The sequence below is a fragment of the Camelus ferus genome, chromosome 21 (genome assembly GCF_009834535.1).
Source record: "Camelus ferus isolate YT-003-E chromosome 21, BCGSAC_Cfer_1.0, whole genome shotgun sequence".
Classification (NCBI taxonomy): domain Eukaryota; kingdom Metazoa; phylum Chordata; class Mammalia; order Artiodactyla; family Camelidae; genus Camelus; species Camelus ferus.
This window is the reverse complement of record NC_045716.1, coordinates 26,340,125-26,354,439: the sequence shown is the minus strand read 5'-3', so window position 1 is coordinate 26,354,439 and position 14,315 is coordinate 26,340,125. Positions and strand designations below refer to the sequence as shown.

The 14,315-nt window shown below is 44.0% G+C and overlaps 1 protein-coding gene and 1 long non-coding RNA gene across 5 annotated transcripts in view; one reads left to right on the top strand and one right to left on the bottom strand.

Moving 5' to 3' along the window:
* Positions 1-3,931: 3,931 nt before the first annotated feature.
* On the bottom strand, positions 3,932-13,123 carry LOC116658769. The gene is made up of 3 exons (XR_004314072.1): positions 11,803-13,123; positions 7,142-7,288; positions 3,932-4,458 (listed from the first exon to the last, which is right to left on the bottom strand). It is a non-coding gene; the product is annotated as an uncharacterized LOC116658769 (long non-coding RNA).
* Positions 13,124-13,169: 46 nt separating this feature from the next.
* CHD1L (chromodomain helicase DNA binding protein 1 like) overlaps positions 13,170-14,315 on the top strand; it is a 46,272-nt gene continuing 45,126 nt past the window's right edge. For 2 of the 4 annotated variants that reach the window (XM_032464462.1, XM_032464461.1), the window contains exon 1: positions 13,172-13,326. In XM_032464462.1, the coding sequence (XP_032320353.1) occupies positions 13,230-13,326 (97 nt within the window). In that variant the 5' untranslated portion in view covers positions 13,172-13,229. Of the gene's footprint in view, positions 13,327-14,315 lie in introns of all 4 variants that reach the window. The other 2 variants (XM_032464463.1, XM_032464464.1) reach the window with 2 other exon arrangements.

Sequence of the window (14,315 nt, the reverse complement as noted above, 5' to 3'; positions counted from 1 at the left end):
CCAAACACAAACTGATAATTTCAATGAAATAAAAATACTTTTAGAAAGTGCTTTCTCTCACAGTTACGTGTGTAATCAGGAGCAAAAAATATCCACTTTTAAAATGTAACAATTTTTTTTCAAATATCCTGCAGAAAAGACCGATATAATGGATATAGGATTTCACATACTGGGTCAGACGCAGGGCGCGTCCAACCCAGAAGTGCATTTTGACAGAAACAAGGGGTTCTTTAAGAGGTAGGTTGTGACATGTCATGCATCTTCTGCCACCTCCTACTGGAACTCCTCAGGCAACTTCGCTGAAGGTGACCTGATGCCAAGAATACCAGCCGTGGGTTTTGACTGACTTACCTCTCCCGAAAAGTATCTCCCCACCCCCCAGGCCAATGGTTACTTCTCAAGAGTTTATCTTGTATGGTGCAAGACTTCATTGGAATAGACACAGTCTTCTCAGCAACCCTGTGAAGAAAGTACTAGTGATTTTGCAAATAAGTGAAAAGGCAGGGAGGTAACCCAGGCAATTTGGCTTCAGACCTGGGCGTCCGATCACTATACATACTGCTCCTTTATGAGGATATTTTTACATCTTGTTTAGCCACAAGTCGTTCGTCCGTTTCCCATCTCTCTATTGTATCTTTTTTTTTTTTTTTTTGGTGGGGTAAGTGATAACTAGGCTTATTTATTTCATTTAGTTTTTAATGGAGGTACTGGGGGTTGAACCCAGGACCTGGTGCATGCTAGGCACGCACTCTGCCACTGAGCTATACCCTCCTCCCGCTATTGCATCTCTTTTCTTTGCCTAACTCCTGCCTTTACAGTTTACACTTTGGTTGAACTAATTTTAGCTGAGTGTAGCTTGCCTTATTTCTACCACTATCTCAAAATATGTTTAAAAATAGATCTTTGGTTAGGGGAATCATTCAGGTACCTCAGGAAGATTACTGCTCGATATATGATCTGAATTACATGAACACGCACACACACACACACACACACAGTGGGGAACACACAACATCAACATAGACTAATGGGAGAATAAAAGGGAAAAAGCTAAAGGATGGAGTTATAAATTTCTCAGCGATTTTTTAAACAGTGTTTTGATGTGGTTCTTCTTTGTCAAAGTGTCATTACTCTTTCAGTAGTGACATCAAGATGGTCTAACAAAAAAGTTCTTTCTTTTTTTTAAAAAGCTACTAAATACTTTTGTTCTGGATTCTCTTCTCCCTTTGCTCCAGAACCCCTTATTTAACTAGTGTCCTCACCACCAAATACCATGAAAGAGAATGTCTTTTATTGCCAAATGTCTTTCCTCCTGTCCAATGCTACTCTCTCCTAGAAAGTAAGAGCAGGTTTTGTTTTTTTTTTTCAGTTACCTAAATGCATCTCCCTCAAAAATACTAACTTCTCATCTTATTCCTCACCAAAACTTATGGTAGTAGGAAGGCCACTGGATACTAAAGAACAAGAACATCTCACACAATCACCCTGTTTCTATTAGACCATGGCTTACTGGGTGACTTCGTTTGAGTTAATGAGCTGCTGGGCCGCAAGAAGCCAATCTGCGGCTAAGGAAGACGATCACAAGCCGCCCAGAGACCCCAGAATCTGAGCTGTGGGCAGCACCTGGGCGGGGTTTGGAGCTGTCTCCCTTGGGGTGGGGATGAGCGCATCAGGAGAATGAAGAAACTGGAATTTTAGAGGCTAGAGGGGTGTCAGACACTGCTGACTCTTCATTAAAATCTGTTTTCCTCCTGTTACAACATGATTGGACTGTAGCTGTGGCTACAATAGTAACTGTATTTTCCAGTTTCTCTTGCAGCTACACGTGGCCACGTAAGTGACTACGTTCTCATCATGGAATCTAAGAAGAGGTGAGTAGGCAAGTTCTGCCTCACCTATTTAAAAGGCAATGGTTTGCCCTAGACCTCTGCTCATTCTGCTTTCCTGTAGCCTAGACTGGTGATAATCAGAAGACCTTTGGAAACTCTATTGAAGAGGTAGGTCTGCCATCAGGTTGGGGCCCTAAATGACTAGATCTTCTCCTCTGGGTCTATTAATCTTGGACTGTTGTATTAGAGGTAAGTAAACTGCTATTTGCGGTGCTATTAAATTTTAAATTTTGCTTTCTACAGCTGTTTAGGCAGCTCTAATTACTATTAGTATCAATATTCTTTGGGCCTGTACCTTTTTTAAGGCTGATGTCTTTCATAAAAGCTTTCAGTCGTAAATGTGAACTTATACTATAATAGTATGTTTTAAAAGTAAAATTCTGAACAGAGTTTCAATGCAACCATCTTACGTACTGGAAGTTTAACCTATAAATGAATTATGTGTGAATTGGATCATTTTGAATGTACTAGAGATGCCTAGTTATAGGAAAACTGACAAATACTTTTGTAACCTGAATGTTCGCCTCTCCCTGCGGAATCAGGTTTACAGTTTCAGAACAATACGAGAATCACTTTTAAAACCATCTTTCAAAATGTCACTTTATTCTAATGCTCTACTACTTTAATTGTGTTTTATAATTAATTACTTTTAAATCTGGCAAATATGTTTTGTTTTGTTTTTAGATTACTTGTAAAATGTTTGCAGCCTCAAAGTTTCTCTCTGTCTAGGCTAACTGCAAATTTGCAAGTGAGTCATTTCTTCATGGGGCTGTCACAGCGCACGCAAATCACTACACAGACCCCGCTAAGCTGCTCGTGTGACTGGGGAGGAGCAGTTAAGACAAACGACAGATGATGAGGGCTGATTCCAGGGAAGTAGATATGAGACTTTCGAAGGGGTGTGTGTGTGTGTGTGCGTGCGCACGCGTGTGCGTGCGTGCAAAGTGTACAGGCATGTCTAATTGTGTTTATGGATGAGTTTCTGCAAAGGTCCATACCAGGAGGGGCTTTTGAGCAGCACAGGCTCACCTCTGCTCAGGGGTTCTCCTGCTTCCTAATTCTTTCTGTTAAGTCTGCCTTTCGCCTAAAACAAACAAACAAATAAATAAATAAAAATTAATTCAATAAATATTCCCCCCCCCCTTTTTTTAAGATGGCAGGTTTATAAGAGAATGAGCTTGAAACTTGTTTGAAGGAGAGCTGCCAAGGAAGGCTGCCTGACGCGCACCGTGCGTGGCGTGAGTGAGAACTACGCTTCTGTTGAATTAACATCTGAGGACGTGCTTGTTACAGTAGTGAAGGCTGCATCAGTCAGACCTGACCGTGCAGGAGCCACCCACAGTGTGGATTCTATTCCAGGCCTGCTATGTGCTAGGTGTTACTGCTGGGCACAGAGGAGGGAAGGGGAAAACTCACATTGAAGAGAAAGAGGAAGCAAATCATGGACACTATGGCAGGCTGAAAACACGGCCCTCAAAGAGATCCATCTCCTAGTGCAAAGAACCTGCGACCATCACCTTATTACGGCCAAAGGGGCTTTGTAGACGTGATGAAATGGAGGTCTTCAGATGGGGAGGTTATCCAGATGGACCTAATGTAATCACAAGCATCCTTATAAAAGGGAGAGTGAGAGAGATTTGAGTGTTGAGGGAGGACATTTGAACAATGACGCAAGATGCTATCCTGTTGGCTTTGAAAATGGAGGAAGGGTTCAGGAACCAAGGAATACAAGGAATTCAGCTCTAGAAGCCAAAACCCGTAAGGAAACAAGACTCACCCCTAGAAACTCTGAGGGAGCACAGCCCTGTGGACACTAATTTTGACCCAGAGAGACCTATTTTGGACTTCAGGTCTCCAGGAACGTAAGAGAATACATTTACATTGCTTTAAGCCACTAAGTTTGTGGTGATTTGTTAGAGCAGCTGTAAGAAACCCATTCAGAGAGGATAAACACTTGCACAAGATGAGGATACAGGGACTTGTTCAAAAGCAAACGAACCTGAAAGACACCTTCTGTGAATCAGTTTATTTACGATGAAATGTCAGTCAAGCAGCCCTGCTGGTTATGTTCCTGTGGATCCAGTGCTGCCTGCCACGCTCACACACAACAACAAGCAAGGAAAGACCCTGCCCTTCCTGATTTTCAAACATGATTGGGAACACAGACTACAAACCCATTAAAAAGATTTAAAGATACTTAAAGCACCATAAAAAGCAAGAGGAAAATCTCCAGTGAAGAAATGATTGGGTTCCAAAGTTAATCAATTTTAACAATTTTAATCAATTGTTGAACATCAAAATACATTTTCCCATAGAAACAACGTCATTTTCCGTGGCTAAGGCACTGGAAATGTAAAACCCTATTGAATCCTTAAAATAGCACAAAAGAAAACCAGGTAAAATCCTGGATCAGTAGGGGACGGAAGTTTTGTGGTAGTGGCTCCACCTCACTCATGTAGAGAAGAACGCTCAGATCTGATGGATGTCTGCGGGTCCTTGTCCTCCCACTCACTCCTCGGGCAAGGGGTCCTTCTTCTGGCATGCACATCAGAGACCATCAAGACTGGGCCTAGGGTGGGGACCATGGAGATCATGAGTAGATGATTTGGTATATGGTTTGGAGGTAGAATGACTGTCGTGATGTGACGTATTCATGAATCCTCATACTATTTTTTTTAGTGTGTGTACCGTCTATGGTGATGTTGCCTCTTTGTTGTTCTCTTTTTTTTCCTTAATCAATTCTGTCAATTTTATTAATCTTTTTAACCAACCGTCTTTGGCTTCGTTGACTTTCTCTGTTCTCTATTTTCTGTTTCGTTAATGTCTGATTTTATGTCTGTCTCTCTCTACCTTCTCTTTTTTTTTGTAGCTTGTTGAGATAGCTACTTAATTCATTAAATTTCCATTTAAGAACTACTGTAGCTGCATCCTAGAAATTTCAGCATGCTGTACTTTCATTACTATTACTTTCAAAATATTTTCTAATTTCTGTTTGTATCAGTGGAATAGAATAAACTCCAGAATTAGACCTTCATAAATTCAGTCTATTGATTTTTAATGAAGGTACAGAGGCAATTCAATGAAGAAAGGACAGTCTTTTTGCACAAATGATCCTGGAAAAATTCGAAATCCAAGGCAAAAAAAAAAAAAAAAAAAAAAAAGGTGAAACTTGACCTATATCTTACACCATATAGAAAGTTAATTTACAATGGGTAATAGACCTAAGTGTAAAATGTACAACTATAGAACTATTATAAGAAAATATAGGAGAAAATCTTCATGACTGGGTAGGGCAAACATTTCTTGGATACAAAAGCATAATCCACAGAAGAACAAATTGATAAATTAGGCTTTGTTAAAACTTTTTCTTCTCAAAAGACTTTAAGAGAATAAAAAGACAGCCTTAGCTGGGAAGAAGTTGACTTAATCATATACCTGACAGAGAACTTTCATCTAGAATACATAGAGAACTCTTAAAACTTGAAAATAAAAGCCCTATTTTTAAAAAGTGGGCAAAAGATTTGAACAGACACTTCAGAGGGGATACATGGATGGCAGAAGCCACGTGATGAGCCCAACGGTCAGCAGGGATATGAAAATTAAAACCAAATGGGAAACTGGGACACACCTACTAGAATGGCTAAAATAAAAAATAATGCCACTATCCAGTGCTGGTAAGGGCCTGGCACCACCAGAGCTCTTACACAGCTTGTGAGGATGCAAAATGGACTAGTCATTCTGGAAAACTGTTTGGTAAATTTTAATAAAGTTAAACAAATGCCTACAATGTAAAATCCTACTTCTTGTAGAGAAATGAAAGCACATGTCCACATAAAGACTTGCACACAAAGGGTCATAGCAGTGCTATTCACGACTGTCAAAACCTGCAAACGACCCAAAATGTCCTTCAGTGGATGAACAGATAAAACAGCTGTGGCGTATCCATACACGGGAGTGCTACGCATTGGCAAAAAGGAATAAACTATTAATACACAAGCAGCATGGATGAACATGAAATGCATTATGCTAAGTGAAAGCAGTGTCTCAAAGGTCACATACTGTGTATTTCCATTTCTGTAATGTTGTGGGAAAGACAAAACGGTAGTGCTGGTGAACAGATCAGTGGTTTCTAGGAGGTTAGGGATGGGTTGAGAGACCCATTAAGAGGGTTAGAATTGTTCTTTATCCTCTTTGTGGTGTTGGTGGTTATAAGAATCTGTGCAGTATTAAATCTCATAAAATAGTAAACCAAAAAAAGTAAATTTGCTATATGTAAACTTTAAAATAGTAAATAAATCAGTTGACATATATTAGAGGTTGGACTCCTCATCATCTTGGGTCAAATTAGAAGTTCACTGAATCCACAGTTTTATGGCTAGTAGGGCCATAAAACAAGATGTTTGCTCTTTTTCCTCTCTGGCCCCACGTATGCCAGTATCTTTTAATGATTATTCATGGTTGTGCTGGCATAACTGACTCATTCTCACTCTGAAAACACATTTTTTTTTACCTTTTTAAACCATGTGATAAAGATCACAGTAATATGAAGTAACATTTTTTCATGGGTGGAAATTTAAAAACTCCAAAAGAATCAACTGAGTAGCTGTACTAAAAAGAGAGTTCAATAAAGAGGCAGAATAAAAGATCAACATATACAAATCAATGTTTTTCCTATATACCAATGTTTTTCCTATATATCAATGGTTTTCCTGTATACCAATGGTTTCCCTGTGTACCAGCGGTTTTCCTGTATACTAGCGGTTTCCCTGCATACCAATGGTTTCCCTGCATACCAATGGTTTCCCTGCATACCAATGGTTTCCCTGCGTACCAGGGTTTCCCTGCGTACCAGCGGTTTCCCTGTATACCAGCGGTTTCCATGTATACCAACGGTTTCCCTGCATACCAGCGGTTTTCCTGTATACCAACGGTTTCCATGTATACCAACGGTTTCCCTGTATACCAGCGGTTTTCCTGTATACCAACGGTTTCCCTGTATACCCGTGGTTTTCCTGTATACCAGTGGTTTCCCTGTATACCCGTGGTTTTCCTGTATACCAGCGGTTTTCCTGTATACCAGTGGTTTTCCTATATACCGATTAGAAGAAGTTATAGAATCAAAGAGCCCACTAACAACAGCAGGAAAAAATTAAACATTTCCTAAGAGTAAACAAAAAAGTAATATGTAGGACCTATTTAAGGAAAGCAATAAAACCTGACTGAAAGACATAAAATATGACTTGAATAAATACCTTCTTCCCAGACAGGGAGCCTTCGTGTTGTAAAAGTATCGACTCTCCCAGTCTCCCAGCACCAGTGATGTCAAGGCAATCCAATCAAAATTCTGGTTGAATTTTTTATGGACCTTAATGACTTGATTCTCAAATTTATAGTGAATACTGGAAAAGAAAATATGTGAAAAAAATTAAAACGGAGACAAAAATTTAAAAGAAATGTTCAAGACAAACTGTAACATTATAGTGATTGAAACACCGTGGTATTGGGTAAAAAGATAGCCTGTATATACGAAGGAATTTAGTTTGCAATAAAGATCCTATTTCAGATCATTGGAAGGAGGGGATGGGCCTAGCTCAGTGGCAGAGCACAAGCTTAGCATGCACAAAGTCCTGGGTTCAATCCCCAGTACCTTCATCATAAACAAACAAACAAACAAAATAAACCTAATTACCTCCTAACCCCAAATAAAAAATAAGTAGACAAATCATTGGAAGAAAGTATGAGCTATTGATAAATGATGTTATTGATTTAGGGGAAAAAGCCGAAGTTAGGTCCTGACTGCACTGTACGGAAGAACAAGTTTCAGAGATAAATGTAAAAAAGAAAACTAGAAAATACTAGAAGATAATGTGGGAAAATATTTGTATAATCTGGGAGAAATGGAAGGCATCTATAAGTCTACAAAATCCAAGAACAGTGAAGGAGAATTTTACACATGCAAGTTCAAAACTTTTTTATATAAAGAATTCAAAACTAGGAATTCAACAAAAGATTAAAGTTCAAAATGTGAAGAGCTTCACATGACTATTACAAAAAGATAAGACAATAGAAAAATAAGCAAAAGGCATGAACAGCCATTTAAAAAAGAAGGAATTAAAAACTGGCCAATTAGTCGATGAAGTAATCTTCAGTAAGACACCTAACCAAAGATATTTTAGGCAATGTGATATCCGTTTTCCTCATCAGATCGGAAAACAAGACAAGACAGAAAGATTGGTCACATTCAGGACTGGAGAAGTAATGGAAATGGGCACGCTCACCCCCTGTGGGTGGAAGGTAAGTTGAGGAAGCCTTCATGTGCAACAGTTTTACCAAAATTGTAAGTCCCTTTTACCACCAATTCCCTTGCAGGATTTCCTCCAGAAATAGTTGTGCATAGTCACAAAAATGTGATTGCAGAGTTGTTTGGGGCACAGCTTAGGTGTGGGAGCCAGACGATGTGGACTCCACCAGTAACTGTTTTCCTCACCCTAGGGAAGTTAACATTTTTGTGGCTCAGTTTTCTCATTTGTAAAATGAGGAATAGACTATGATCTACCCTATGACGTTGTTGTGAGGAACTAAGGAGATAATAGATGTAAAGTGCTTGCACGTGGTCTGGCACACAGTTCAAGTGTTAGCTGACGTTAATAGTGAAAAATTTGAAATAATGTCACAAATGCTCATTAAGATGGGGAAGGACACTCTTGTGGAACATCACACTGTGGGCTAATATACATGTATTTAAAGGTTTTAAAAATTCATTTTTAATTAGATGAATTTATACTGACATGGAAAGATGAGGAAAGATTTTAACCAGCACAGCCTGTTTGGTTTGTATAGTTCTCGTGGCAAAGGGGAGGAACAGTCTAAGCCAGCACGTTAAAGCTTTAGCCCACGTTCTACACTACATCACCTCCACTTGCATTCCGTTGACTAAAGCAACTGATACAGACTCTGCTTGTTGGCAGACACTGGAGTCATACAGCCAAGAGCATGGGTGTACAACCATCTTATAGGGAGACAGGGAAGAGCTGGGAACAGGAGTGCAGTCTACTAAAGCTGGCTGTCACAACCCAGTCACCGAGAAGGCTGAGTGGATATCCCACGCTCTGTGTGCATGCGTTTTCTGTTTACTTCCAGAACCCATCTCTGTGGGCCACACATATGAGGACAACACTACGGAACGGTGCCTGTGGATTTCCTGAGCAAATGAGGTGACGATGGAACCTTGACAGTGAGGGCTAACTCCTGATTTCTTGCGTCTCCACTGGGAAGATACAGACACTTGGGTGTCACCAGGCTCACTCCCATCTTAAGTGTCTTGGTCCTTCACAGTCCTCTGGACATTCAAATTTGTGTTTAGTTCCTCATAAAAAACTATTTCATTTAATTTTCACAACATCACTCTACAGTAGCTGTTTTATCCTCATTATAAATGACTGTGCATCATAGGCCTTCCAGAAACACTCATATTGTTTTAACTCTTTGATTACGAAGATTAATTGTGCATGCCAATTTGGAGCAGTTTGTGGGGATGGAGGTAGGAGAGCTCCCTTGCATCAGAGTTGTAGTAGTGCCCCAGGAATACAGACACGTGTACAACAGGCGTGCTCGTTCTTCAAGCCTAAGACTTTGCAGGGGTCGGTCACGGAACGGCTTTGGGCTTTTGTCAGCCGCGGCAGGAGCAAATGCTCAGGGTTAGGTCCCTGACAGCACGTTCACGTGGTCTAAAGATATCTCAGTGTAAGGCTGAGTCATGGAGAATATCTGGGTTTCATGATTTTATTATTGAGATATCTTGTTCCTTCTGTGGAAATAGGTCACAAAAGTTAAATTTCAGAGTTAGGAAACTCAAGAAGTTTTTGAGATTAGCTAGATGGATTGCATAACCGTTACACTGCTGGGGGGAGAACAGAGAGTGAAGTTGCATGTGACTAATTGGATGACAAGTCACTGACAGTCCAAAGGTGTGCAATTAAAAGGGAAAACAAACACAATCTTGTCGAACAAGAGGTCTGTGGGGAAGTTTGGGTGCATGGAGGCACATCTTCGGTCTTTGAACTTTGTCCTCAAAGATTTACTTGCTAATAGTCAAGCTACCTTTGCTGTTAACGGCTAGTAGAGATTTCTGAAATGACTGGGCAAGAATCCTGTAAAGCAGACTCACTTCGTTGATATTCTAAAATGTGAACTCTCTTTGATGTAATTCCTGACCCACCTCGGCTTTCTGGGTTTTAAATCTATTACATGTTATTTGATGCCAAAGATGTATAATTGTATCAAAAGGAAAAATACAGTTTTTCCTTTCTTGGGAGAAAGAAAACCCAGTCCCTTTCCTCTCGGTACAGTGATTTTCTGTTCTGGGGCACTGACCCGATCCTAACCTGAGCCCAAAGGTCTAGGTCCATGTACGCAAAAAGAGGTTCCCCCGTGGTCACAACTTTTGCTCAAGATCCATATCTGTTACCCAACAGAGCAGTTACCCAAAGGACAGCAAACACGATTTGTTTACTAGCCTGTGCTCAGTCACGCTTGGCAGATGCCAAGGCCCGTCAATGGCATGACTTGGTTACCATTAACCTTACTGGGTTGCTGATGTCAGAGTGTGTACCCTCCCTGTGGAGCAATAAAACAAATTAATATGAATGCCATGATTATTTAACCTGAGCAAAGAATGAAAAAGGAGTTGGGGTTATATTTTATTCTGGCAGTTACCACTGATTCACTAGAAAACGTTGGACAGATTGCCCACACTTTCGGTAGGTAAGCCTTAGTTTCCTCACCTGGGAAATATCTTTTCTGTGCCTCAAGATTACAACCATCATAGGTCCTGTACTTTAGAACTGTTCTACAGACAACTCCTTCAAACATTCAACAATACCTGTTGTGTGTCAGGCAGTGTTCTAGGTACAAATTCAACATATCCTAAAAGTGAAATCACTCTCTTCCCTTCCTCAGACTGAGACAGGAGGGAGGGGGGCAGGGCGCAGCCACTCAGGGAAGGACAGCAGTTAACACCAAAATGGTGGAAGGTTCACCTCCTAGTGGGCCTTAAGGATTAAGAGGTTTAACTTCTAGCAGACCTTGCACTTCTTCAAATGCTCATTGTAACAGCGTGATCAAATGACATGCCCACAGGCGCCATGACAGCCCCAAGGCTGACCGAGAAAGGCAAAGAATGGACGGGGCCCAATTCCTGGTAATCCCAGCCCTTTCCCCAGGGCAGTTGGATTGATCCCACCTGTAGGCGTATGAAGCTACTGAGACCATAAAAAGTGACACCACCACGCCTAGTGGCCCTTTGCACTCTCTCTCCTTTGGAGACGCCTGCACTCTGTCCATGGAGTGTGTACCTACTTTCACTTCAACCTGAGCACCCAGTTCCCACACCTCTTTCCTTGCCTTTCTCTTGCCTTATACTCTATGCAGTATGTATCTCTAAATAAATCTACCTTAACTCAATGGTGGCTCGCACTTGAATTCTTTCCTGCGTGAAGCCAAGGACCCACACTTGGTGGGGCACGTCCCAGGGGCTCAGCCGAGACCTGGGACTCGGCCCTCCTCACGCCCCATGTCTGTTTTCCAGCGTCAAGACCAGCTTTTTTATCTCCTGTACTCTCTGGCATCAGCATCCACTCACCAAGCTTTTTCTTTTTTGGGGGGATGGGTAACTAGGTATTTATTTTATTTATTTATTTAAATGGGACTGAACCCAGGACCTTGTGCATGCCAAGCACACGCTCTACCACTGAACTGCGCCCTCCCCGCAACACCCGCTCAGTCGTCCATGCCAGGGATCCCTGGGAGGCAGCCTCAGTGCTTCTCTTTCCCTCAGCCCCATATCCCAATCGATGACCAGGCCCTCTCAAGCGTAGCATCACCAGCTTGGGGAGTCCATTGCTGCCTTGCTAACCTGGCCTCAATGTCTTTGCCCTTGTGGTCTCTCTGCTTCGAACACTCTTCTTCCTGATTTCACATAGCTGGTTTCTCGTCAGCCAGGTATTAGCTCAAATGTCATCTTGTTAGTGATATGCTCTTCAGCCGTTCCTACACAGAACTGCTCCCCAGCCTGCCCTTCATCTCATCCCTGTCTCATCAGCACAGATACTGCCTGATGGCTTTTACCCCCTCCCCCATTTTGTCTATATGTCTCCTTCACTGGAATCTGAGCGCTGTAAGTGCAGGGACATTTTCTGCCTTGTTCACCGCCACTCTAAACACTGGGGATACGGCCCGTATAATCACTCTCTATAGTACTCACCTGGCAAAAATCCAGCCTAGTAAAAGCCGATTCTCTGCCCATACTTATCCCTCACCCGTACCCAACATGCGCTATGCTGACGGGTCTCACAACCATAAACCACCAGTGTCCCGAGCTCCTGCTTGGCTATCGCATTTCTCCAGTCAATTCACTCTCCCACGTCCCCAGACCACTCTTTCACACCTTTCCCTCCTCAAACCTCTAAGCCCCTTTCCCCTTCCTCAAGCTCATCTGATGACCCTCTTTCTTATTCCGCATAAGCAACAGAATTGGAAGAGATCCGCACGCTCTCACCACCACGCCTGCGCTTACACTGCGCCGTGTGTCCATGCTCCTGTCTAGGCCAACCCCGCTTCTGTGCACCGGGTCCCCTCTCCTCTCACTCAAGGACACCACGCCTGCAGCATCAGCTCTTCTCTCTACTGGACCGTTCCCAGGAGCTTTCAATATGCTCTAATACCACCCATCTGAAAACAAAGCCCCGCTCCCCTTGACCTGTTTCCCCTCCTAACTGCTCCCAGTTTTCTGTCCCCTTTTGCAGTGAAACGCTCTGAAGAAGGTGTGAGACATTTGTCTCCACGTTCTTTCCTCTTGTTCTCTTTTTAAAACCCACTCCAGTATACAGAAATCGTTCTTGCCAAGGTCGTTGATGACCACCACTGTCTCTACCCCTCCTCTCAGCTGCATTTGACACCATCATTTCTTTTTGAAATTCCTCTTCATCTGGCTCAGGGACACTGCGCTCTTCCTTCTCACAGTCTCGTAGGCTCCTCCTCTTCGTCTCTTCTGGTTCCTCCCATTCTTCTGGTCATCAGTCGCCTAGAGCGGGCCTGGGCACAACCAGAGGCACAGGAGTGGGACTCCGGCGGCCCCACGTGCGCGGGCTGCAGGCGCTGCTGAGCAGCGAGCAGGGCCCCTCCGCACACCCTCCGCGCGCCGCAGCCCCCGCGCACGCCCTCTGGCGGCTGCTGCGCCCGGGGCGGCGCCGCGGGCGTCGGGAAGGAAGCGCGCGCGGCGCGCGGGGCGGGGCCTCTCCCGGATGGACGCAGCGTGCGGGCGCCGAGACGCGCGAGTGCAGCATGTCCGCCTTCTTGCTGGCTCTTCGGGGCGAAAACCGAGCCGAGGCGCCGCGGGCGCGCGTGCAGGAGCAGGACTTGCGGCAGTGGGGCCTGACAGGTCAGTGGCTCCGGGCGAGCTTCCGCCCAGGCGGGCCGCCTCGCGGGCACTCGCGTCCCCCGGGCCCGGGAGCCCGCGCCGGCGCCGGTCCGGCGGCGCCGCGGGTGCGGACGACGGGGCCTTGCCTCCCCGCCCCTGCGGTGGGGACGGGCGGTCGGAGCCCCGCCTGCGCGGCGCGCGGGGCCCGCGGACGCCGGAGGAGCGGGGCTCCGGCCCCGGGGGGGGGGGGGCTTGGGGAGGCCCCTGTCCCAAAGGTGAGACCGTCCTCCTTGAGGAAGCGGGGGTCGTCCTGGCGCCGCGAGGATGCGAGTTTAAAGTTTCTGTTGCGGTGGGTTTGGAGGCCTGGCCTGGTGGGGGGCGGGGGGTTGGTTGCTTTTGTAAACCTGTCAGACTCTCCTCCAAGCTTCAGTTTTCTTCGTTCACCGTGCGCGCGCAGTTCTGGGATAGTTCTCCACTGACCAGTTCTCCCCCAGTGCTAGAGTTTGAAATATGCAGCTAAGAAAAGTTCATCAGCTCATTACTGCGCGTAACTATTTTATGTATACTAGCCCTTCCCTAGAATCTTCGAAGCACGAAACTGTGCGTCTCCCTGAGGTCAGCAGGTAGGGAGGCGGACCGCATTTTTGCGTGGAGATCGTAGGATTGGAGACACCCAAATCCCATTTCTCTACTTCCCGGCCTGCACTTAACTTCCCGCCTAACCTCTCCCATCCTCATTTTCTTTCTTTATAAAATGGGAACAAACAGCCGTGCCTTAACTGTATGACAGAACCCTGAATCAGTAATAAGCAATGGTATAGTTTTTAACTCACTACTTACTGAGTGTTTCTGAGAGCCACATACTATAAAGTGTTCGGTACAGAGGTGAGGATACCCATGTGGGCCCTGCTTTCCTAGGGTTTCTAGCCTGGGGACTGTGAGTGCTTTCAAAAGTATAAACAAGTATTTATTGAACTCATACTGTGTGCTAAATACCAAGGAAGTGTGAG